The 24,080-nt window shown below is 41.8% G+C and overlaps 2 protein-coding genes and 1 long non-coding RNA gene across 3 annotated transcripts in view; all 3 read left to right on the top strand.

Moving 5' to 3' along the window:
* The window catches only part of LOC137977479 (uncharacterized), a 7,447-nt gene extending 775 nt beyond the window's left edge, over positions 1–6,672 (top strand). Inside the window, 2 exon segments of the mRNA XM_068824712.1 lie at positions 1–2,826; positions 2,829–6,672. The exon segment at positions 1–2,826 is cut by the window's left edge and continues 775 nt beyond it. Of these exon segments, the coding sequence (XP_068680813.1) occupies positions 984–2,826; positions 2,829–6,232 (5,247 nt within the window). The 5' untranslated portion in view covers positions 1–983 and the 3' untranslated portion in view covers positions 6,233–6,672.
* Positions 1–10,024, top strand: part of LOC137975928 (TNF receptor-associated factor 4-like) — an 11,373-nt gene extending 1,349 nt beyond the window's left edge. The window contains exons 3-6 of the mRNA XM_068823136.1: positions 6,726–7,199; positions 7,337–7,496; positions 7,721–7,920; positions 9,589–10,024. Of these exons, the coding sequence (XP_068679237.1) occupies positions 6,726–7,199; positions 7,337–7,496; positions 7,721–7,920; positions 9,589–9,757 (1,003 nt within the window). The 3' untranslated portion in view covers positions 9,758–10,024. The remainder of the gene's footprint in view (positions 1–6,725; positions 7,200–7,336; positions 7,497–7,720; positions 7,921–9,588) is intronic.
* Positions 10,025–16,706: 6,682 nt separating this feature from the next.
* LOC137975183 (uncharacterized) lies at positions 16,707–20,559 on the top strand. Its single transcript, XR_011117554.1, has 2 exons — positions 16,707–16,761; positions 18,649–20,559. It is a non-coding gene; the product is annotated as an uncharacterized lncRNA (long non-coding RNA).
* Positions 20,560–24,080: the final 3,521 nt, after the last annotated feature.

Raw genomic sequence — 24,080 nt, 5'->3', positions numbered from 1 at the left:
TTAAAGCTTTGTAGAGCACTTGAATGGTTTTACATGACATTAAAACGTTTAAGGCACGATTCACGAGACTTTTTATACGATTAACGTCTGTTTTGAGATGCTTTTCAACGGTTAAGCACGGTTAACAAGCAATGGAGAAAAGTGTCAATCTGTTCTGTCCTTTCTGGCCAGACGACAAAATCGTGAAAAATCGACAAAATTCGTTGCTGATAGCCTGCAAATCGTGCCCATCAACACTTTTGTGAACGTAAATCATGCTCTATTTTTCAGCGTGGAAAAATTAGAAGATAGATCAGGTAAATATCGCCAACAAATTTAAGGGAGCGCAAATGCAATTCTTAAAAATTCAACAAGTTTACCTATCGGTATGGTTAGCGCACGGATGCAAAGTCTAAAGCGTAGAATGTGGGTATAGGTTGGATAGTTGGATGGGGTAGATAATCTGTGGTAGAAGGTTCGAATCCTCCTTACATGCGATTTCTTTCTTTTTGTTTTTCTTTTTGTTTTTTGTTTTTTTCCAATAGTTTTATTCCCTTTTTTGTTTGCAATTTATGTTAGCGTGAAATGCCACTTGCATTTACTTTTTTTTCAGTGTCGCCTTGCTCAGTTTATTTTTTGAATGGGAGATGTGCTCTCGGAAGATGTAACTTTTGAGCGAACGAGAGCAGATTTCGTGTCATGATTACCCCATATACTACTGGTAACGCCAAGGAGGTGCTCTTAGACAATCTTGGACAAAATAAAATGGAACAGAAATGCCCCCTCTCCCCCAAATCAAGGATGAAGGTGCGGGAAGGCCAAAACGCGCCATTTTCCCATCACTGATTTTGGAGGGAGGGGTGGTCTCAATGTTCCATTTAATTTGTCCAAGATTGTAGAATCGTAGGAAAATAAATAATTTTAAAATTACATCAAGCGCGTGATTATTTGTCGCGAGACCCTTTCACGACAAAAGTGGCGACCCTGCCAGGACACTGGAAAGCATGGAAGACCTTTACAAATCAATAGAGGCGAAACTACAACTTCTCACCTTTACGAATGGACAGACAAGCGACGCGGTGAAAAAGGAAAACTTCGCATCAGTAGAGAGATTGAAAACAACTTTAGCCAAGAAAGTGGACGAAGTTCATGACCTCAAGGTAAGAGTACAAGAATTGAGGTTCGAAGAGGGGGATGACGGAGAAGAAATCTTAAAATGGAGCACAGACCTTGAAGAAAAATTAAGCGTGTTTGAAAAGGCCATTGACAACCTCGGGTCAAAAATTAAGACGTTCAGGAGCGCGGCGCTCGAAAACGAAAAGAAAAGGGAGGAAGATGAAGCAGCTGTAATTAGAGAAAAGAAATTTCAAGAAGAGATGCGTTTTGAAAAGGAAAAATTAGAGCAGAAACTTAAATACGAGGCGAAAATCGAAGAAAACCGAAAATGCCAGATTAAAGAACAATCAATCAACGCGATGCTGCCCAAATTACAAATTATAAGGTTCAATGGCACGCATACAGATTGGCTGAGGTTTTGGAACCAGTTCAAAGCAGAAATTGACTCGGCCGATGTGCCCCAAATCACCAAATTTTCTTATCTGAAGGAGCTGCTGGAGCCACGGGTTAGAACAACAGTTGACGGCCTACCCTTTACTATAGAAGGCTACGAGAGGGCGAAAAGCATATTGAACACTAATTATGGAAAGGTTAGCGAAATAGTTAACGCTTATGTAAACAACGTAATGTCTTTGCCCGCTATCCATGGAACGAACCCCAACAAAATCAAGGAATTTTACCAGAAGTTGTCCCCAAATCTTCAAGCATTGGAGACTATGGGTAAATTAAAGGAAATCAATGGTTACGTTCGAATGACGCTCGACAAGTTGGAGGGTATAAAAGGTGACCTGGTGCGCACTGATGACAACTGGCAGGAATGGGATTTTCCGAAACTACTTGAAGCCTTGCGCAAGTGGACAGAAAGAAACCCTCCGAAATTGGAAGATAAATATCAGCAAGAAAAACCAACGCTGCCTAAGCCACCTCGATCAAGGACGTACCAGGCCAACCAACAAGACCCCAGAAGAAAGCCATGCGTTTACTGCGATAATTCATCTCACCAGTCCATCAACTGCGATAAAGTCACCACGATACAAGAACGAAGGAGACTGTTGAACGTAAAACAACTTTGTTTCAATTGTACTGGTGCAAATCATAAGGCCTCAGAATGTCGCAGCACTTCCACCTGCAGAATTTGCAAACGGCGTCATCATTCATCTATCTGTGAGAAAACATCTCAGCATCAAGAACATATGTTAGTGGCAACCGGAAGAGGCGCGGTTACCTATCCAGTCGTTGTAGTTAACGTGGGAGGGATACATTGTCGCGCCCTACTTGATACCGGTGCTGGGAGCTCATATGCTTCTGCCGCATTACTCGACCGACTAAGGAAACAACCAGTGCGAAAAGAGCTGAAACGAATCGAAATGATGATGCAGGCAACAACAAGAGAGATTGAAATCCATGAAGTCGTCGTTAAGAGCTTATCAGGTGCATTTCAGCTTCGGACCGAGGTAACCAAAGTAAATCGTGGTGTCCTGCTCAGCTTAGGCAACCCGGGATACAAGGACATGATTGGACGATACCATCATCTGAAAGGGGTAGAAATGGACGACATCGATACGAAAAGGGATTTACCAGTTCACCTTATCCTTGGTGCCAGCGAGTACGCTCAAGTCAAAACAGAGACCACACCCAGAATCGGCAAACCCGGAGAACCCATCGCAGAATGGACGCGCCTGGGGTGGACTATCTTGTCACCCGGAAGTGAACCAAATCTCACCAGCATGTTCCTACACAAACTTCCGCTGTTAACTACGAGAACCTCTGCAAACTTGACGTGCTCGGATTACAAGACCATTCGGTTGGCGATCAAGACCTTGTATACGAAGAGTTCAAGGAGCAACTCTTAAGGGACCCAGAAGGATGGTACGAGACTGGCTTACTCTGGAAGGGCAACCATCCACCTCTTCCCAACAATAAGCCAGGAAGTCTGAAACGCCTGGAGAACCTCGTAAAGAAGCTGGAGAAGCAACCAGGGATGTTGGAAAAGTACGATGAAATTATCCGAGATCAACTAGCCCAAGGAATAGTCGAGAGTGCCGAAGGCGAACCAGAAGGCAAAGAATTCTATATCCCACACAAACCAGTGGTGCGAGAGACGGCGGAGAGCACAAAAATCCGCATTGTTTATGATGCTTCTGCGCGAGCCTACCACCAGGCCCCATCCCTCAACGATTGCCTTGAGACTGGGCCACCATTGCAGAACAAGCTCTGGAGTGTTCTGACAAGGAACCGCTTCCACCCAGTGGCATTAGCTGGAGACCTAAGGCAAGCCTTCTTGCAAGTGCGAATAAGAGAGGAAGACCGAGACGCAATGCGGTTTCATTGGTTGAGAGATTTGGAGAGCAAGGAAGTCGAAACCCTGCGTTTCACACGGGCGCTGTTCGGGATGTCAACGTCGCCATTTCTGTTGGGCGGAGTAATCGAACAGCATCTTAACAACCTCCAACACAAGTATCCAGACACAGTAGAGGAAATAAGAAGAAGCCTTTACGTCGATGACCTAATCAGCGGCGATAAAACGATCGCGCGTGCACAGCATTTAAAGGAAATGTCCCAGACCATCTTCAGAGAGGCAAAATTCGAGCTACATAAATGGCACTCTAATGTCCCTATCCTGGAGCGGCCAGAATATCGAGAGGAAGGACCAGAAGAGCAGCAGAGTTCTCAAGGATGCGAAGCCCAAACCTACGCCAAAGACCAGTTGGGTGTAAAAGGAGGAGAAACGAAATTACTCGGTGTGCGCTGGAACAAGGCCACGGACAAAATCCAAATCAGCTTTCCGGAAGCGATCGAGAATGTCACCAAGAGAGAAATCCTGGGGAAGTTAGCAAAGATATATGATCCCTTAGGGTTAGCATCACCCATCACTCTGGAGGGAAAGATGCTCTACCGACAAGCGTGTGAGCTGCGAATTCCATGGGACCAAGAACTACCAAGGAAACAGACGGCCAGCTGGAAGACGTGGGAGGGAAATCTTCCCGAAATAATTGAAGCACCAAGAAGCATCGTTCAGTACCAGGAAGAAATAACCAGCATTAACCTCCACGCTTTCGGCGACGCAAGCAGCCAAGGCTTATCAGCAGCAGTATACGCTGTGTCTCATCAACCCTCAGGTATATCACAGGGACTCGTAGCCGCCAAGTCCAGGCTTGCAAAGAAGGGATTAACCCTACCGAGGCTTGAACTGGTAGCCGGCCATATGGCTACTAATCTGGTGCACAACGTGAAACAAGCCCTACAAGGATTTCCCGTAACAAGTGTCCATTGCTGGCTAGATAGCAGTGTTGCTCTCCACTGGATCAAGGGTGGTGGGGAGTACAAGCAATTCGTGAGTAATCGCGTCCGAAAAATCCAAGACAAGGAGTACATTCATTGGCGCCACGTGGGTTCAAAGGAAAACCCTGCCGATCTGGGCAGTCGAGGAGGAAAAGCAGGAGAATGTGTGGATCTGTGGTTTCAAGGACCGTCCTGGTTACCATACCCAGAGAATTGGCCGTCAGACATCGTTACTAGCCCAAGCAAAGAAACTCAAGCTGAGGCAAAGGTGATCAAAGAAGTTCTCGCCGTGGCAATAGCAGACGACAAAGAACTTGACCAGTCATTACAGAAGTGGGATCTTTGGAGGGCGGTTCGAATTTGTTCATGGATAACACGGTTTATGCAAAACTGCAAGTTGAAACATCAACAGAAGATCAGCGGTCCTCTTAACACTGCGGAGATAAACCGTCGGATAGAGTTCTGGGTGCGAGATAGTCAAGTCAGATGCCTGAATACAGCCAGTTTCAAAGAAGATCAGCTACAATTAAACCTTCAGAAGAACGAAGACGGTTTATATGAATGCAGGGGCCGCATTCAAGGAGATTATCCAATCTACTTACCCGAAAGTGCACTGTTCACCAAGAAGCTGGTCATGCACGTGCACACCCAAACCTTGCACGGGGGAGTCGGCATGACGATGGCGAAGGTTCGAGAGAAGTACTGGGTGCCACGGTTACGACGTTTGACAAAGAAAGTGATTAGAGGCTGTCATGGCTGCAAAAGATTTCAAGTGGCGGCACTCCCAAATCCACCAACAGGCAACTTGCCGAAGGAAAGAACAGCTGGAACAGTACCATTCAAGTTCATTGGAGTGGATTTTGCTGGACCAATTAAGTACCTCAGCAAGACCAAAAAGGAAATGAAGGCTTACATTGTTCTTTACGCCTGTAGTCTCACCCGAGCGGTCTACCTGGACCTGTTACCGAGCCAGAGCACTGACGAGTTCCTAAGCAGCTTAAAACGATTTATATCAAGAAGAGGGCGCCCCGAAAAGATCTTTTCAGACAATGGGAAAACCTTTGTGGCAGCAGCGAAGTGGCTGAGGAACGTTATGAAGGATGAAAGGTTGAACGACTTCCTCGCCAGACAAGAAATAACTTGGCAATTCAACCTCAGCCGAGCCCATGGTGGGGGGGGACAATTTGATAGATTGATCGGCGTAGTGAAGCAGAGTCTGTACAAGTCCATTGGTAATGGGAACCTCAGATGGCACGAACTTGAAGAGGTGATCTTAGATGTGGAGAGAATTGTTAACGACAGACCCCTCGATTATGTGGAGGACGACGTCCAAATGCCGATACTGACCCCCAGCGTTATGCTCTTCGGCCAACCAAATCAACTCCCAGAGGAAGATCCGAGTAACATGGAGGATGACAGCCTCAGAAAACGAGCCAAGTACCTGCGAAGGTGCAAGGAGGTGCTGTGGTTGAGATGGAAAAACGAGTACCTCAAGTCCCTCAGAGAGCGCCACAACCTTAACCAGAAAACCAAAGAAACAGCCTTGACTCCGGGAGACGTTGTACTTATCAAGGGTGAAAAAAGAAATCGAGGATTATGGAGGATCGGTGTAGTGGACAAGTTAATCCCTGGTAGAGACGGGATAGTGAGAGCAGTGCGACTGAGGGGTGGAAAATCTTTCCTGGAACGACCAGTTCAACATCTCTATCCACTTGAGCTGTCCTGTGACAGAAACACCCAAGAGGGGACTGCTAGATTGAATGCTCGAGCTTCAGAGTTCCAACCTAGACGTGCTGCAGTCAGTGCCCGTCAGCGCATAGCTGCGATAGCAGAAGATGAACTAAATGAGAACTGAACTTTTCAATGTGATTTAGAGTTGTTAATGTTATCGTTTACCTTGTTCAATTTATATTTGACATCATAAGAGTCAAATAGGGGGAGAGTGTCGCGGACGTTAGCGTTACATTGCGTGATTTTGAAACCCGAACTGCCGAACCCTAAGACTTGAAATGTAAGCTATTGGAAATATAATCTCGGTGAACTTTAGACCTTTTTTTTGTGCTGTATGAGAGGAGAGTTTTTTCAGAGACAACGTATCAAGCTAGAATCGTAGGAAAATAAATAATTTTAAAATTACATCAAGCGCGTGATTATTTGTCGCGAGACCCTTTCACGACAGTGGGATTCATTTGATATAAGTCAGTGTCATATATGACATACATGTACACTCTTGGCGAGAGAAATAATTTTCAAGTGCGAGCCTTTAAATCGTTTTTTGTTTCATGCTTTTTTTTTTTAATTTCAGTGTGTTTTCCTTTTTATTTTATATATTCAAATTCTGTTTTCAGTTTTGCTGTATTCAACCACCCAGTCACTTGCCAAGATGGTCATTCATTCTGTAAAGAGTGCATTACAAAATGGCAAGTGAACAACACCCGTTGCCCTGTAGACAGGAGCAATCTGCGTGGGCTGCTGGTGAGAAATCTAGCCGTGGAAGGTGCCATTGCTAAGAGAAGAGTGAAGTGCACATCAACAATAGCTCGACCTGGAGGATGTCACTGGACTGGACCACTATCTTCTCTTGAAAGTCACCTTCCTTGCTGTGACATGAAGGTTGTGGAATGCAAGTTTAAGGGCAGGGGCTGCATTCTTCGTGCATATCAACATGAACTTGCCCAGCATCTGCTCACCTGCCCACATCGTACAGTGAAATGCTCCTATTGTACCTTTGAGATTCCTCATAGTGAGTTGTCAGCCCACAATGAGCTGTGTGTTGCCAAATTGGTGACTTGCCCAAATAATTGTGGGGTACAAGTTGAAAGGTATATGATTGTTTGGTACCTTTTGAACGTTTAATAAATGCGTGGGTCCACATTACTGTTTGACAGTTGTTTGACAATTGCTTATAGCTGTATTTTATTATTAATTTAATGGACGATTACATAACCTTTGTACATAGATGCAAGATGCTGTCACACTTGGCTTTTGTGTGTGTCAAGGAGGGCCGTCCATGTCCGCTCTATGCAGTTGGATGCACAAAGGTCCACTCCTCAGCACAAGCTGATGCTGCAGGCCACCTGAAACTATTGTTGGATGCTCGACTATCAGGAGCTTGTGGTGTAAGTAAACATTTAGAACAATTAGAAGTTTTTTAAAACTTCTACACAACCTCACACTACCTGATTGAGGCTGTGTTGAATTGAATCATTGAATAAAGCATTTTTACATTTTTGATGTTGAACGTTTATCTTAGAAGTTAACCTATTCTCAACAGTATATTTTAATCTTTTCTCACTGCAAGTGCTTGTGTAAATGCATAAATTATAATTATTTATTTCATCAGGGTGCCAATGTCAGCCTAGGTGGCTTTTCTGTAGCTGGTTCATGGCGTATAGACAGTGTAGTTACCTTGCCTATCTGCAGTCCAATATTTGAAGGCCATGCTGCAGTTGTGAGGCTGGAAATAAGCAATGACAATGGTATTTCTGTCAAACTCTACTTGGAGTCAAAATTAGAGTTGCCTTCTTTTGGTGTTGATCTGAGGTATACATATGTATTTAAAGTTATACTTGTCAGCTAAATAAATTTAAGTTAATTATTGCATTTTGTTCACATGCCTAACAGCTTTTGTTTTTCAGGTGCTGTTTCCGGTGTGGAGTGGATAAATTAAAATTTAATACCCCTAGATCTCTAATGTCCCAGGCCTCTGTTGCATGTGTTCAAATGCATAATGTATGCACGGCAGAAGTGTTTCACCAGATGACCAGAAATAGCAATGCCGTTTTCTTGGACTTCCTGCTAACATTATCAGTTTGATTTAGATTGATGAATTGGTGAGGGTTATGTGGATTATGCTGACTCCTGAATTTATGTTTTATAACTTCAGTTGAGTAATGCAGCATACACAATCCCAGTAGAGGTGCCACTTGGTATATATGCTGACTCCTGATTTGCATTTTGTATTTTAAGTCAGTTGAGTAGTGCAGCAGACACTGTCACCATACAATACTGATTCGAGATGCGAACGAGATGGCCAAACCGCGAGAAAAATACGATAGTGCAAAGTTGTATTTCGAGGTGACGTTTTCGTCGCCGTCGCCGTCGTAGCCGTACATACGGAACCTGCGCCTGCAGTGCGCGCGGCAGTAAAAACTGTGTTATCATGTCATTCCTTTTTCCCTTTCACCGGAAATGGTGCACTTCTTTGCGGAAACGACGTTGTTGTCGATCTACCCTGTCTAAAAGCCTCCATCAAAGTCTTTTTCGCGAATTTAACACAAATAAATACATTATCAATACAGTTTTGACGTCTTCTTACACTTAATTCGAAAAATTGGACTGAATTCGTCTTAAATTTGTTAGGAAAAGCTCAAATAACAGTCGAAGCACAACAGCTGGCGTTCGAATCACCGCTCGCTGGAAACCCAAATTCGGCGCCAAAGTTTGTTGACAAAAAGGTTGTCACAAAATCATTTAAGTGGATTTGTGGCCCTTCTTTCGGACAGCACATTTTTTCCTGCTTGCTGAATTCTGATTGGTCAATTTAAATTTCAGTAGCTCTCGCCGTACGCAAGGAGATCTCAAACTCCCAATTACCCGTTTCTGTAATTATTTTGTGAGTCCACATTCCAAGAAATAGAAATTGGTGAAAACGGTGTGGATATTTAGATAGAAATTTGAAAATTCGTCGTCAGGTGCTCGCGTCCTCCACAGAACTTCAAATTTTATCATTTCACGTCGTTGTCGGGACAAGAACGGCAAAGAAATAAAATATAAAACGTACTTGCAGGGCGTGCAGAGCTATTGTTTTTGCTAATTAAATCTATTGTTTTGTGGCGTTCTCTTAGCCGTTGCGTCGTTGTCGTCGTCTTTAAGCTCCTTATATCAGGAGGATGACAGGAACGTCCTCAAAATGACGACTTGAAATAAATAGCATTGCACCCTACACACGAGGGACCACGAGGATAATGGAAAAGGGAAAGAGAGAGAGAGAGAGAGAGAGAGAGAGAGAGAGAGAGAGAGAGAGAGAGAGAGAGAGAGAGAGAGAGAGAGAGAGAGAGAGAGAGAGAGAGAGAGAGAGAGAGAGAGAGAGAGAGAGAGAGAGAGAGAGAGAGAGAGAGAGAGAGAGAGAGAGAGAGAGGGAGTACCGCAGATACCGCAGACATCTTCCTCCTGAAGCAAGTAATCAGAATGTTCCCGCTTTTCCGGCAGCAGCCAACCAGAGCGCTTCTCCATCGTGAATGTCTACGGCAAATGGTTCTGCTTCCAGTTGCCTCTCGCCAATGCTCAAAGACCACTTGTTGTCACTAGGTCTGGACGGATCTCAAGACCAAATACCAGATATCAAGATTTTGTTACTTGGTTGGAGAAACTCGTTTAAGTTATATTCTTGGACTGGATTAGATATTAACTATTAGGATTGATGAACTACGAATTATTTTTGGTGTAATTAGTTTCGTTCGTTTTCTTTTAGAGTGTGCTTATCTATTAACTTTGTTCGGTTTCTTTAGTTTCATTACAGTCTGTATTGATTTTTTTTACAAAGGGGGATGTAGAATATGTGTGAACCTCATGTAGGAATGTCTGTCATGTATCATGCATTGTTCTCTACTCGTATGAATTAGGTAGCCACGCGTGGTCACAAGTCCCTGTTCCACTTTGGATCCAATAAACTAATGTGTTCTCTCAAGTGTTCTCTCTTCCTCCGAATCGACACTTAGAATATTGGCTGAAGTGACCGTCCAGCTCACTTTGTCAGCCACAAGATCAAACAACCTCTGAGACCGCCCGACGTCAAGCCGTCTATTTTCAACCAACAATCCCTTGTTTATGAATTTACACGTGACATGTGTGATGCAAGTTATGTTGGTTACACGCGGTGGCATTTGCATCAACGCGTAGACGAGCACAAGAATGCGTTTTCCGCTATTGGAAAACATTTCCGTGTGAAACATTCTCATGTGCCCAATTATCTTACCAAGAATTTTACCATCTTAAAAAAGTGCAAGAAGTTTGACTGTCTCATTTATGAAATGTTTTTTTTTTTTCATTAATTAACTTAGACCAAGTCTCAATGTTCAGTCAGACTCAATTCATGCGAAAGTTTTTTTTTTTGTTATTCTTGCATGTTTTTTAACACCCCTTTTTTACATTTTCATACTTTACATACTTTTACTTCTTTGTTTTATATTTATACTTATGCAAAAATGTTTATCTTCACTTTTGGCTTGATAATGACAGAAGTTCGGTCGAAGCGTCGCGCGCTGTTGCCCTTAGATTTTACTTCACATTGCTTTCAAAAACCTTTACTTGTAAGCGCCTATCTATACATGTTTTCAAAAAGGAAGGGAATCAGTGTTCCCTGTCACTTCTTGCGTTACTTATCTAAAAAACGTATATTTCACGCAGCCTCGTTCCCAACCCTTCGCGTACTTGTACTTGGATAGATCGTTTTCACGTGACGTCATCATTTTCTAAAATCCAAAACTAAAGAGCCACGAAAGTTTTTATCCTCATCAGGCATAAGAGGCGGTAAATTTGTTCCCATTTGCAATTTTAAAGCTCAATAGCGTGCTTCGTTTGGAAACCAGAGCATTTTGAATTTCTGAGTTATAGCGGTGCGTGACACGAGGCGACGATCGAGTTTATTGAGAAATATATATTTATCTCATGGTTTTGAGCCTTTTTAGAATTTAAAGCATTGGGAAAAGTGCTTAGGTAAATAGCTGTCTGTTCAGTACAGATGATCACCCGCCTAGATAGCCAAAGTAAGTAACAGATGTTGACACTATTTTCCGGCCGCCATATTGGTGCACCACAGATGTGCACCAACATGGCGTTTTCATACTGGGCTCTGTAAATTTCTGCGAAACATTTCGACGAATATCTGAAGTTTGGGGAAACGCACAGGCCTAAAACTTGGAGAAGTGTCTTCTTCATTTATCTTCTACAACATCACGAATTCTTGACTTTTTCCACTGGATGGTTTTCGATTTATTATTTTATTGCGTGACAGTGAAAACGATCTATTTATTTAACTCTAAAAGTTCCGGGCCCGGTTGTTCAAAAGCCGATTAGCGCTAATCCCAGATTAAAAATTAACCGAGGAGTTAATTTCTCTACTCCTAGATGCTGTTCAACGCTGATATTCGGCAAAACTTTACCTTAGAAGAAGTCAATCGTGAAAAACAAAAATAAGCAAAAGAAACTTTCACCAAAAAGTTGAAAACATGAAACGAAAATTTACCCTAATCCTGGATTAAGTTAATCGGCTTTCGAACAACCGTGCCCCGTACTCTTAACCTCAACTATCCCAAAAAGGTAAGAAAAATATTAATGCTTATAACCCTGATGAACTGAGCAGATCTTGAAAAAAGGCCCCTTGGTGTTGAAGTTGGAGCTGTGAATGCGAACAAATGCTTTCCACTTGGCCAGTTCATAATTGCTCTTTGGCGTTTGCATAGAGATTCCAATAGACCTTTTCGGCTTGTACATTTTGTTTTCCCAATACAGATCATGTGATAATACTCAGGAGGTTTGGTCTTTTGTTTTGTTCATTAAAATGCGGGCATGCAAGCATGAATATGCCTGCGTGCACTCTCATTATATGATGATGTCACGGACTCCCTGGGATCTCACTGGGACAAGTAATGGCGGTGGCTCGTTCACGAAAAGCATGCATCGAAAAAGCGCACTTCCGTTTGGAATTTCCAATTCAAATTTGGCAGGTGTAATTAATGGCCTTCAAAGGTCACGAACAGGAAAAAACAAGAAAAAGTCAAAGTTCTCAAAAAGTCTCAGTAGCATTTTATATTTTAATTATTTTAATGTACTTGAAATTCCCGGAATTTCTAATACCAACTTTTTCTAATACCTGAAAGTCGTAAAGTCGCCTTTACTAATGCACCCTTGTGCCAGAGATATGGAGAGCACTAAATGAGCGGGAATTAATCAAATAGTGTCCCAGAGCTTGATAGAAGGTGTCTTAGGTAATGCGCTGATTATTGTTTAGGGCCCCTTCATATGTGCCCGGCTGGTCTGGTTCCGAGATGTTGCTTCGCCTCTAAATCCTTTGTAAAAGCTTCGATGTGTTCGTATGAGAAGGCGGGTTGGCTGATCGGTTGCCGAGATCTCGGTAACGGTCTGAAATTTTCCAGGTTTTAACCAAAACTTGTTTCGATAGAGCCTGTTTTTTCACTTGACAGGTTGAACTTTGCACATTAACAAATGCTACGTGAAAGATCGCCAAACAAATTTTGCGAAAGGTCTGGGTTTAAATTCTGTGGAGTTAGTTCATTTGTTGAAAATGGTGTAGCTACCGCGCCTGGAATTTCAGACCTTGTTTCTATTTTCTTGGGGCCAAGTAGAAACAAAGGCCTGGAAAGTCAGCCTAATGAATAATAAATAATATGGTTAAATGATCCTGGGTGGAATCCATGTTCGTCCAGCGTCGAAGACTGACGATCCGTTTTCCTTTTTCCTCCGTTATGACAACAAACATTAAATCAATAGCTGTCAAAATACACCTACAACTGTAGCAACCATACTCTATTCGCTCTCCTGCCAGACACTTGAAAAGGTTGACCCGCTCGGAAATTCTGGAAGAATGCCGTATGCGTTTGTCGTATCCTATCGGGAACATTTCTTTACTTCTTTACCACGGACTGCTCTTATCAGAGCCGCAAATCTTAGAAATAGGTCAAAGTACGTCATCTGAACCCAACAGACCATGTGACTGGTGGAATGAGAAAATTAAATGATTGACTGACAATAGTTGCTCCGTTTCCGGTGTACCGTATAAGTTGTACGGGCTCCACCCTGGATGATCACCAGAAAGTGACATTTAGGTTAAAAGGTCGAGTGCGGAGGTGTTAAGCTCGAAAATTGCGGCACACGCATTTTATTTTCTTTGAAAGGGAAGGCAACGGTGAACTTTGTGTGACTCTTCATGTCCTCGTTCGTTAAATCTGGAACACACATGCGTTTTACCTTATTCCAAAATGACTGTCATTCTGATACCCTTTTTTTGTTCAAGTCATTTCCAGATGCCTCTGATCAAAATTCAGAAAGTCAGTAAATAGCGACCATTTAGGAATTAGGCCAATGAAACATGAAGATGCATAGCTTTCATTTCCATATTAATAATATAAATTGAAAAAAATTGTCAATTCTGATTGTCTAAGAGAAATGCAGTTTTCAGGTGACACAGCGCAGAAAATAAGCAATTCTTTGCAAAACCAAGTATGAAACCAAGCATTCTGATTGGTCAGTGAGCAAAGACAGTCATAAAAAGCCAATCAAATCCGAGCCCTAGATGTCGCAGTTTTTGCGTAATTGCGTGATACTCTGCTTAACCATTCCGACTTTTTTTACGTATATTTTTAATAAGTAATCATGAATAAGTAATCACATGATTTTTCTTGTGCTATTTGGAATACATAAGAATTTTATTTTCGTAGACTACAGATTGCACTCGCCCTACGGGATCTTGCAATTTTCACCTTTGAAAGAATTTATTATTGCTTATTTTTTCATTACCTCATCGCGGCCATGTTGGTGGACAAGAACAAAAGATCTCTCATTTGCTCCTTTTGTTCTTCCACCAGCACTTGTACTTCACATCATTGTTATCTTCGTCTCTAAGAAATATATAATAACCCAAGTTATTCGCGCATTTTGATTGTTTCTTGCCTATGATCTATTAGAGGACAGGCGCACGATTGACGTCACCATCTCAAAGTTTTCCGAATAAAGTTTAATTCTTTATTACATAAAACAAATAGATTCCATGTTGCCGTGCGTCTGTTCAGTAATAGATCACAGAAGACGACGTCAAACTGTGGTAAGAACATCAGTGACACATTCGGCTATCGCCTCGTGTGCCAATCTATTTGTTAATTAGCCTGCTTGCAGGCAGTTGATGTACTTTTCTTTAGAGGGGGTGTGAAAACGTAACCTTTTCACATTCTCTCTAAGGAAAGTATGCCTGATCGCCGGTTATTGTCGCCACGAAACACGTATCAGACGCCATATTGGAAGAGTGTGGAAAAGGTCTTGGCCGGGTGACAAAACGACGGGTCGTGGAGTGAGAAGAGCAGAGAGAAAAACTGCCTGTCCGAACACCAGCCTTTTCCCGGTAGCTGCGTTCATCAGCGGACGCGGCTTTCTAATTGGTTGGCTCAAATGGTTTAAATCTCTCCGCTCTTCTTACTCCCCACCCCGTCGTTTTGTCACCCGGCCCAGACCTATCCCACGCTCTTCCAAATATGGTGTTTCGTGGTGACAACAACATCTACCACCTGCAAGCAGGCTATTAAGACATGGTCATTCATTCATTCATTCATTCATTTAATTAGTTATTGTTATTAATTAATTATTTAATTAATTAATTTACATGAGATCACGCACTTGGGCCAATATATTGCGTTCTTCACTGAATGCGGCTCGTAACTTGAACAAGCAGCGTTCAATGCTCTGGTGGTTAAAGTGCCCCTGTGATAAAAAAAACCACTTCCTTTTTCCCTTCAGATTTTGAAAGTGTGTTTGCTTAACACCTGACTGGCAAAATTTTGAGCTTTGATTTTTATCCAAAGGCCGTTTACTTTGAGTGTAAGTTTTGGATTTCACGGTCCGCCATTACTCAAGTTCAAAACTGACCGATTGGACCTCAGACGGTTGGATCCAGGGAAAAGTGACGTCAGAGGCTTTCAGCGTGGGAACGCAGCTTATCATATATGCAAAGCGTGAGTTTAAAAGTCTGAAAGCCCAAAACCCCCGTGCTGCATATTAATTCTGCTGCGTACACACGTATTGCATTCTTAAACTAGTGAGCCTTTGACGTCATTTTCTCCTCGATCCAGCTCTCTCAAGAACATAATGTTAGTAATGGCGGACCATTAAATAGAAAAATTACACTTAAAATAAAGAGGTGTCTTTTTGAAATCAAGGCTTAAAACGTGGGTCACTTAGTGTTTTGTTAACATAGTTTTGAAATCCAAAGAAAAATATGACTAGATTTTTTGGTCACAGGGGCACTTTAAATGGGTGAAACCTTTTTAAGAGACGCAAAATGAGTTCAGTGTCAAATGTATTTAGCACTGGGGCACAAATTGGGGACACTTGACAGAAATCAAATCCAATTTAAAACCTCTCGGAGGGTAGTAGAGAACCAACAAACTTTCCAACTCTGATTTGAAACGCGAAATGTTGTTTGCTTCTGTGAAAGTTGGGTGACTAACAAATAGGCAACATGTTCTCGAGAGTGGAATTACGATAATCATATAATATCACCCAGCGTTGAATATATGATAATCATAATTACATGCCATATGCACTGGTCTAAGGCCCAGGACTTGTAGCAGATAAAAGAAAAAAAAAAAGGTAAAAGTATTCCCTGGACAGGATTTGAACACGGAGCTTCGGCTTAGAGGAACAGCTTCTATTTACTAGACCACGATGAGCAAGTTACAAAGTTTCTTCAATACGTATTTGTTATTTGTTGCCTGTTATCTAGATTAGGATCACAAAAATTCATCAATGATTGAGCCTTAGCGCTAATTTCAAAATGGTTAGCTTTGTTTTAAGTGTGGTCGGACCTTTCTCGTTAGTTGTCTAAAATAAGTTCTTAGCGAGTGTTATCGTACGTTAAAAGCCCGATCTTATCACAAATAAATTAGATTATTGTGTTTAAAAATGTTGTTTAAGCAAACGGCGACTCGGTGGTTTAGTGGTTCAGGGCGGTGACAGGTGAGCTAATAATCGTAACTTCCAGTCCCGAGTCCGGATATCTGGGTTGAATTTTAAAAGAAAAACGTTCAATTCCCAGAATATCCTTTCCAACTGTCAGTGTCATGAAATAATGTTAATTGTATATTCAAAGCCGGTTGATACTATATGATTATCGTTATACCAGTCTCGAGGATGACTTGAAATTGGCCAGTTTCGTATTCTCGCGGTTAGACTGAATCTAGCATGAAATGGAGGCTAATGCAGGGGAAACAATATGAAAAGATTCCCCCGCCACACATTTGCCTTCACTTCATGCTCGATCCGACCCAACCGTTGGAATACGAAACTGGCCTAATCCACGCCTTGAAAACAACCATAGGTCATCTGACGCCATAACCACTTGTAAAAATGATTCGTACGTGTATCACACTTCTTTCGTCGTTCGGTTGAATGTACTCTAATCCCCACGTGCACCATGCTCCTCGCGGTCTAAGGCAGTGTCCTGTTTGCTGACCGCTCGGAGTGCGTGCACAATCGTGCCCCCATCCTGTTTTTTTTCCTTCCGTGTCACCCCATGCGGTGGTTTGTAATACTTTAATTCTTATTTGTTTGCAGATATTTCCAAGTTAGAGTACTGACCCCTAACTGGCTTTTAAAGTGAGTTTATGAATTATGAAAACGTTGATAGTACGTAAACATTGAAAGCATGAAATTGTGTTTTATCCGTGGTTAGAGCTTACAAATGACTTATGGTTAACAAAATGGGCCGTCCTAAATTTGCAGTGAAGGGACTTAAGAGTTCCTTCTACAATTGAATATACCGGCGTATTTTTTTTCTGAGCGCACTTTTTTCAATCCAAGTTTGTAGTGACCTCATTAGTTAGTGGGATAGCCCTTCGGTTTATTACCATTGTCCAAGTGATCAGGGATGGATTTATAAAGCTTTCTCAAAATCATTAATAATTCACCAACCAAGTCGACCAATCACGGGATGTATACCACATCACGTAGATGTTTTTTCATACGTGGCCCAATAAAAAAGTTGATGAAACCTTAGAGATCTAGATACGATATCCAAATCTCTTCTCATTTTTCTCTGCCGTCTCTAGCTAGAAAAACAAAACGAAACAATAGTCGGCCAGTTGTTCGAGAACTGAACCAAGAACTCGGGCTTCGTGTTTTGAAATTCGAAGCAGTAAGTACTCTGCCTTCGGCGTCATGCTTTCATCTGTTTCTTAGTGTTTGGAACCTCGGATGAAACATTCCCACTCGTTATTGATATGTTACTTCTAATATGATTCAATTTGATCAGCATCCTCGCGGATGTTGGTTCGTGTTGAACTTATCGACATCCTTTAGCCAAATATTGACACGGTTGCTTTTACCTCTCGATCTGTCTTTCATCGGAAAAGACAACGTTCTTCCATTATTCGTCGACAGTCGTTGTCATGTGCACTAACCAAATAAATCCAAATCTGCAGTTACTCAGGAGGAAAAAAAAACTATCAGGTCGCAAAAAAATATATTCAATTTATTTTCCTCTCTGTGCTAATTCCACGAACAGGAAATGGCATACACTTCTGGACAGATAAACAACATGCTGTTTTCAAAGAACTATCACAATGCAAAGCAGTCTATGACGTCAACCCGGTATTAGGCTCGTTCCTCTTCTTTGCTTGGTCGTAGATCAAATTACAACTTTTAGGAGCCTTTAATACTGTGTTCACACTTGGCCGAAACATGATTAGTCTGATCACGAATGAAACATGTTTCGTTACGAAAAGTGTTCACATCAGACAGTGCAAGGCGCGAATCATGGTTGAAACATGATTATGCTGATGATTGAAACTACCTCGCGAGGTAGTTTCAATCATGATCCGACCAAACACGTTCAAAATGGCGGATTCATGCGAGAGGAGGTAAGTGCCCAAAAGAACCAAAATTGGGCCTATTAGGAGGCTAAATGTCTAGTTGCAATATGGGCCGACGAAGAAATATAACGGCAATTATCGGCGATTGTTACAGATGAGCTTGTGGAAAACGGAATATCTTGTAACGAAGAAAGCGCAAATGCCGTCTCCTCGTTAAACGCTGCATAGCCCTCCTCCTCCGAACGTCTAGAAATTTAACACTAAACGAAAGAATGAATGCAACTGTTACAGAAGTTTCCAGCTCCAATCTACAGCTGAAATGTAAAAAAATTATGCGAGTGTCATGAAACAGCATAAGTTACACAACCATGCATGAAAAGTGTTTCACACCGACATCTGGTGTGAACGACCCAATAAAAAACATGTTTCGGCGAAGCATGTTTCCTTGAAACATGTTTACTCTGATCATGTTTCGGCTTTAATTTGAACACAGCTTAAAACAGTGACTTTGAAGGAGAGAGTATAGCGAACCAAATTAATGTTTGACCAGTGCAGAGACTTGTTAAGTAGGGAGGGCAGTGCATGGGGCAGTGTAGAAATATCTCGGAATCGAAAGCTCCTTTTAGTTTTTGTTTGTTCATTTTATTTAACGAGAGCTTTAATTTCCTTTCAGGATCACTGTGAATCGGTTGCGATCTTAAAGATCAAAGAAAGCATGCAAGAAGAAGCAAGAAGATTTGAAAATGTCGATGGAACGACGGACCATCAAGGAGAGTTTCTCATGCAATAACAGCTAGAGAACTTTCGCCTTTGTATATTTGCCAACCACTACCCAAAGATTTGTAGAAAACAACTGTACTTGATCTACGGAGTTTGCAGTGGGAGAACAACCCCGCTATCGCTAAACGCCTTCTTCTCTTGTGCCAGGGAAGACGAGTCCAAAGTAGATGTCTCTAAATTAAGGTTATATTATATAGAAAGGGAAATATGTTTGTATAGTCCATCGCTTACGTTGTGGCTTATAATTAATAATATACGGACAGTTGTTGGGTGTTTGTGTAGAATAATAGGCGAGTTCTTTGGGACAAGAAAGCTTTCATATCTTATCAGGAATGAATGAGTTTGCTGCTTCGGTGTAGCGTACAATAAGCGACAAAAGGGTTCCAAGCCACGTGCTTAAAAGCTGGTTGACCCAGATTTCTTTCTTGTCCTCAAACGCGTTAAACACGTGACCAACACATGATGGGCTCGTTACGCCTTGGTGACGATTCTTTCTATTTATCCATCGCGTGCTGTAACGTTTTCAACGCTTAGTGAATTTTAGTTCCTTCTTAGTGGTTCGGGTCAAAGTCACGTAACGCTTCTCGGGTGAGGAACGTTGTTTGCGCGACTGCTGCCCGAGTGGCTCCGAAGGAGACTAAGTAACATGTTCCAAATGACGGAGAAACTTTGTGGAAATGGTTGCTTCGCCTTCTCGAGAAATGTTCAAAACCGGAATCTTTTGTGAGACGTGTACCTCGGTGCTCTGTAAAACTGTAGCGCAAGCTGGTGGTCGATGCGTTGGCGCCCAGCGGACCCAGTGATTGGTAAGCTTCTGATTTACACTGAAAAATCAAGGAGCTGTTTGGAATGAAAACTTAAGCTCACTGCCAAGTTTTTCGCAAGGTTTATATTTTGCTTCGTCTTTTAACGTGAAGACGGCTAGTTATCTCATTTGCACGTTTAGATCCAATGTGCGTCAAGTCTCCTTATTTCATGCATATTAGGGAAACAGTCCTTACCGCAAGGTGTCCGCACGTAACAAGAGCGAATCAGTAATTGGTATGATACGAGGCGTAGCTATGTAAAAAGCGCGGGAAAGCACTGCGCGCGAGTCAGGTGTTTTTGGTCTGCTTAGTTTAATTAAACGGTGACTCCAGATCGTTGGCCAGTCAAGAACCACAGTCTTGATTCTATGTTGCGCTTGTTTGTGATTGGTGTTGTAGCGTGAAAGTACTGCTGTGGAACATGGCGGGCTTTGCATGCTGGGAGGATTAATTCTATCAAACGTACGGGACCTATATGAACATTTTGTAAACGTTCGCCAACCAACAAATCTTTCAACTCGTTTAGGAAAGTAGTAAATTAAACATTTTTTTTGTTTCTGAACGAAATATCGGGGGGGGGGGGGGAGGGCAGGTCGTGGGTCTGCAAAACGTTGATATGATTGATGTGATAACAATTGTAAGATTATTTGAAAGAACTAACTTTTAAAAGCAAAAAAACTATACCTTGGAGAAAAGTTGTGTACATTACGGATAGTGAGACGCTGATAGTATTTAACTCGTGAAGGAAGGTGCAATGTTTAATCCACCTCTGTCTGTGTGAAGTAACGAGCAAATTATGCAAACAACAAGGAGGAGAATTTGAGATTTTCGGACACAACTTTTTTTTTTTTGCGGGTTAGATAAAATCGCTCATCTGTGCCGTGAATAGCAAGATGAAACTGTATAAAGACCTTCTACAATATATAATTCAACCGTCCAGTATATTAATACACTTTGAGATCATGTTGATTAAAGAAATTGTCAATGAAATCCTACTAGTAAGATTCGCTCTCAATCTGTAATTTCTGCTGTCCTGTCATGAGTTCTCAGCAACGTCAACTGTAACTCAGCTGAAATGACTCACAGGCCGTTGTGAACAACAAGAAAACAAAGAAAGTAATTTTTTACGGGGAGGTCTTGGTTTTCTGGGTCTTAAGCTTCGATCTTCGTTTTCCACACCCCAAGCATTATCCAACCACGTCCTTTGTACTGGGGCCTCACCGCCTGGTGTATTAATATGAATTTGAAAGGCTTCGTCAAAACGGACGAAAAACTTAGAAATTACAGAAAGGAAACTTGGAGGAAGCAACTAAAATCGACCGAAAAACTACTCGTGATGAATAAAGGACGGCGGAAGATCTTAGATGAACAATTGTCCTTAGCAAGTTTGTTTCTTTTTTGTGCTATAAAAAAGCATCGCTTTTATATCGGCAAAAATCTCCATCCTTCTTGCGGGCTTCTTTCTAAAGCTCTTTGGAAGAGCAAAGAAAAAAGAAAAGTTGTTAAACTGTGATCCTCGCATGCTGAAGATGTCTTGTATCATACGTCAGGGTCGGCCAGGGTTTTTGGGTATACGGTATACAGGGGCTTTTTAAATCGGGTATACGGTATATTGCAGTTAAAAGACGAGTATTCGGTATATCACTTTCTTTGAATTTCAGGTATACGGTATACAATGCTTCCATTAATTTTGGTTACGTACATTTGGATGAATTTTGGGTATTTTTGGGTATTTTGGCGATTTCTTTTCGGGTATACTGGTATAACACTATCCCCCGTTTTCAGTCCCACATCAGCTCATTTGTGTAAAAGGAAGCTTCATATAGATTCTTGTGCACAGTTGTACTCAAGGCTCGGGTAAACAAATCTGTGGTGAAAATAGGCATCCACAACTTAACACAGTTACGTCTGTATAGTTTCAAATGCAGGAGCAAAAGCTAGAGTGACTGTGTAAACAAAGGCACAAAAACCTTAGCCTCAACTTAAGATTTTGCTCCCGATGGCAAATTTTTGTCGTGTGCAACACAAAATTAAAACTGTATTTTCGGTCCAAAATATTTTGTTTGCAGATCCAAATTCTTTAATTAATGCGCGCATCACACACAAACTTTGTTGTTATCTTCCAGAAGTTTGGGGGTGATTACATTTTTTTTGTACTTTGAAATTATTATTATTATTATTATTATTACGTAATCATATATAATTAATATGATTAAGTACTATTATTATCAATATTATGATTACTATTCTTTGTCTCGCTATGTACTCTAGCAATTTAATTCTATGAATGGCTAATTCTTGTAGCATCAACATTCATTTGGAGTAGAAAAGATGTTTAGATGTTTTCATATTTAAGCCTTCTCACTTCTCGAAAAAAAAAGTACAATGTTGGTGACTGGAAAATACATATTGGTGTCTGCTGTACAGGTATACGACGGAGTTAACTGTTGTTGCAGTACCCACCTCCAGTCTCCCAGTGGCTCTTTTTGGATCTTCAAAGAAACAGGACATGTATTTTCTCTTGGTACGTATGGTAATTAGTTCTTTTCATCTCTGCAATGCTTACATCAGCCTGCACGCTGTAGGCGTGTCCCCTGGGCAATGCTGATTGGTTCAGTCTGCTATATATTCAGTGTTTTCAGTTTGCTTATTCCTCTCTCGTGCAAGTTTACCGAGTTTACTTCGCGTATTCAATTTTGGCTTGGTTATGTCGCTCGAGGGTCTAGGTACGCCTAATATCGAAACAAGCAGCGGGGAGTCAAGTCACCCGGCCTCTACAGCTAATCCGGCGCTCGCTCAGCAAGTGTTCCATCTTTTCAAGGATTATCTATCGACCCAACTGGACGCTAAGGAGAAGAAGATTGAAACTAAACAGAAGATTGACAAAGAAACGGTCGAGCTGAAATTTAAGGGCAACCAGAAACAGTTCAAGCTGAACGCCGAGCTTGACAGCATTCTAGACCAGATACAGACGGCGAACGCAGCGACGCGCAACGAGGAGATTGTTGCGCTTGTCACAGAGGGCAGAAAATTGATCCACAAGAGACAGAAGCTGATCAAAAACGTGGATAAGAAAGAACAAGGACGGGTGGCAGGTGGTGGAAGAATATGAATCCGATCAGTTGGCTTCCAACTCTGACGACGAAAAGAAGATCAAGAAAGCGAGAGAGGCTGCAAGCAGGAAAAGAAAGGCTAAGTATGAGTTTAAGCGTTTCAACGAGAAGCGGCAGAGGTCTGGTCATGTTGGTGGGCATGATAATCAGCTTTTTCGTGGTAGGTCTTTTTAAATTTCACTGGTATTCTTTGTGATTTCTCGGTATACTCTGCAAGAGTATCCATCCTAACCTGCTGTAGTTTGATGTCTGTTCATACAGGGAGTTGAAAGCGTAAAATAAGTTACGTTCGTTTGAACGCAGTGAATTAGAACGTAAATTTTCTCTTGGTACGTATGGTAATAGTTCTTTTCATCTCTGCAATGCTTACATCAGCCTGCACGCTGTAGGCGTGTCCCCTGGGCAATGCTGATTGGTTCAGTCTGCCATATATTCAGTGTTTTCAGTTTGCTTATTCCTCTCTCGTGCAAGTTTACCGAGTTTACTTCGCGTATTCTATTTACCCGCCCACCCGCCCATATTTAGTCCAGCAGTTTTATTCTTGGTGCACTAATTTGTTATTTCTTCTTTCTCGCTAATTTTTTGTTTTATCAGGCCGTGCAGACTTTGCTAAAAGTAGATGCTTTAAATGCAACAGGACAGGCCAATGGGCCCGTGACTGTAGGTGGTCCGCTTGGTCCTACCCAGGATCCTACCCCAGCTATGGCACTTCTCAGTCAGGATCATTCTATGTTAGGGGAGGAGGAGGAGGAGGACAGCCTGGATCGTCAGCAAACAATGCTAAGTGATCAGGACGGATTTTTCGATAGCCTCGCTCAGGTGAAAGAACAATACGAACTCCCCATCAATGATAGTACTTGTGTTAAAGGAAAGTTAAGGGAAAATGTTAACTTTTACAAAGCTATAGGAGCTTCTAGCTTTATAATCAGTGTTATTCAAGATAGATACAAGTTACCTTTTATCTACACTCCGCCATCTGTTCAGTTACATAATAATAGATCTGCTATAGTTCATAGTTCCCTTGTAGGCGAGGCAGTCACAGAGCTTCTTAACTCGGGGCGTATCCGTGAGTTGAATGCGCCACCGTTTGTCATTAACCCCTTATCTGTTTGGGTCCAGCCCTGCGGCAAAAAGAGGTTGATTCTCGATTTAAAGGATGTCAACAAATGTCTTAAGAAATTTCGGTTTAAATGTGAAGATTGGAAAATTGCATTAAGCTATTTTGAATAATCTTGCCAACTATTTTGAAAAAGGCGCGTATATGTTCTCGTTTGATCTCAAGAGTGGGTACCACCATATAGAAATAGCAGAAGAACATCAGACCTATTTAGGTTTTTCTTGGAACTTGCAAGGGTCGCAGTCCAGTCGGTACTTTGCTTTTGCCGTTTTACCTTTTGGCCTTTCCA

Source organism: Montipora foliosa, chromosome 11 (assembly GCF_036669935.1).
Source record: "Montipora foliosa isolate CH-2021 chromosome 11, ASM3666993v2, whole genome shotgun sequence".
NCBI lineage: Eukaryota > Metazoa > Cnidaria > Anthozoa > Scleractinia > Acroporidae > Montipora > Montipora foliosa.
The sequence above is the reverse complement of the archived record's forward strand: the minus strand, read 5'-3'. Positions and strand labels throughout refer to the sequence as shown.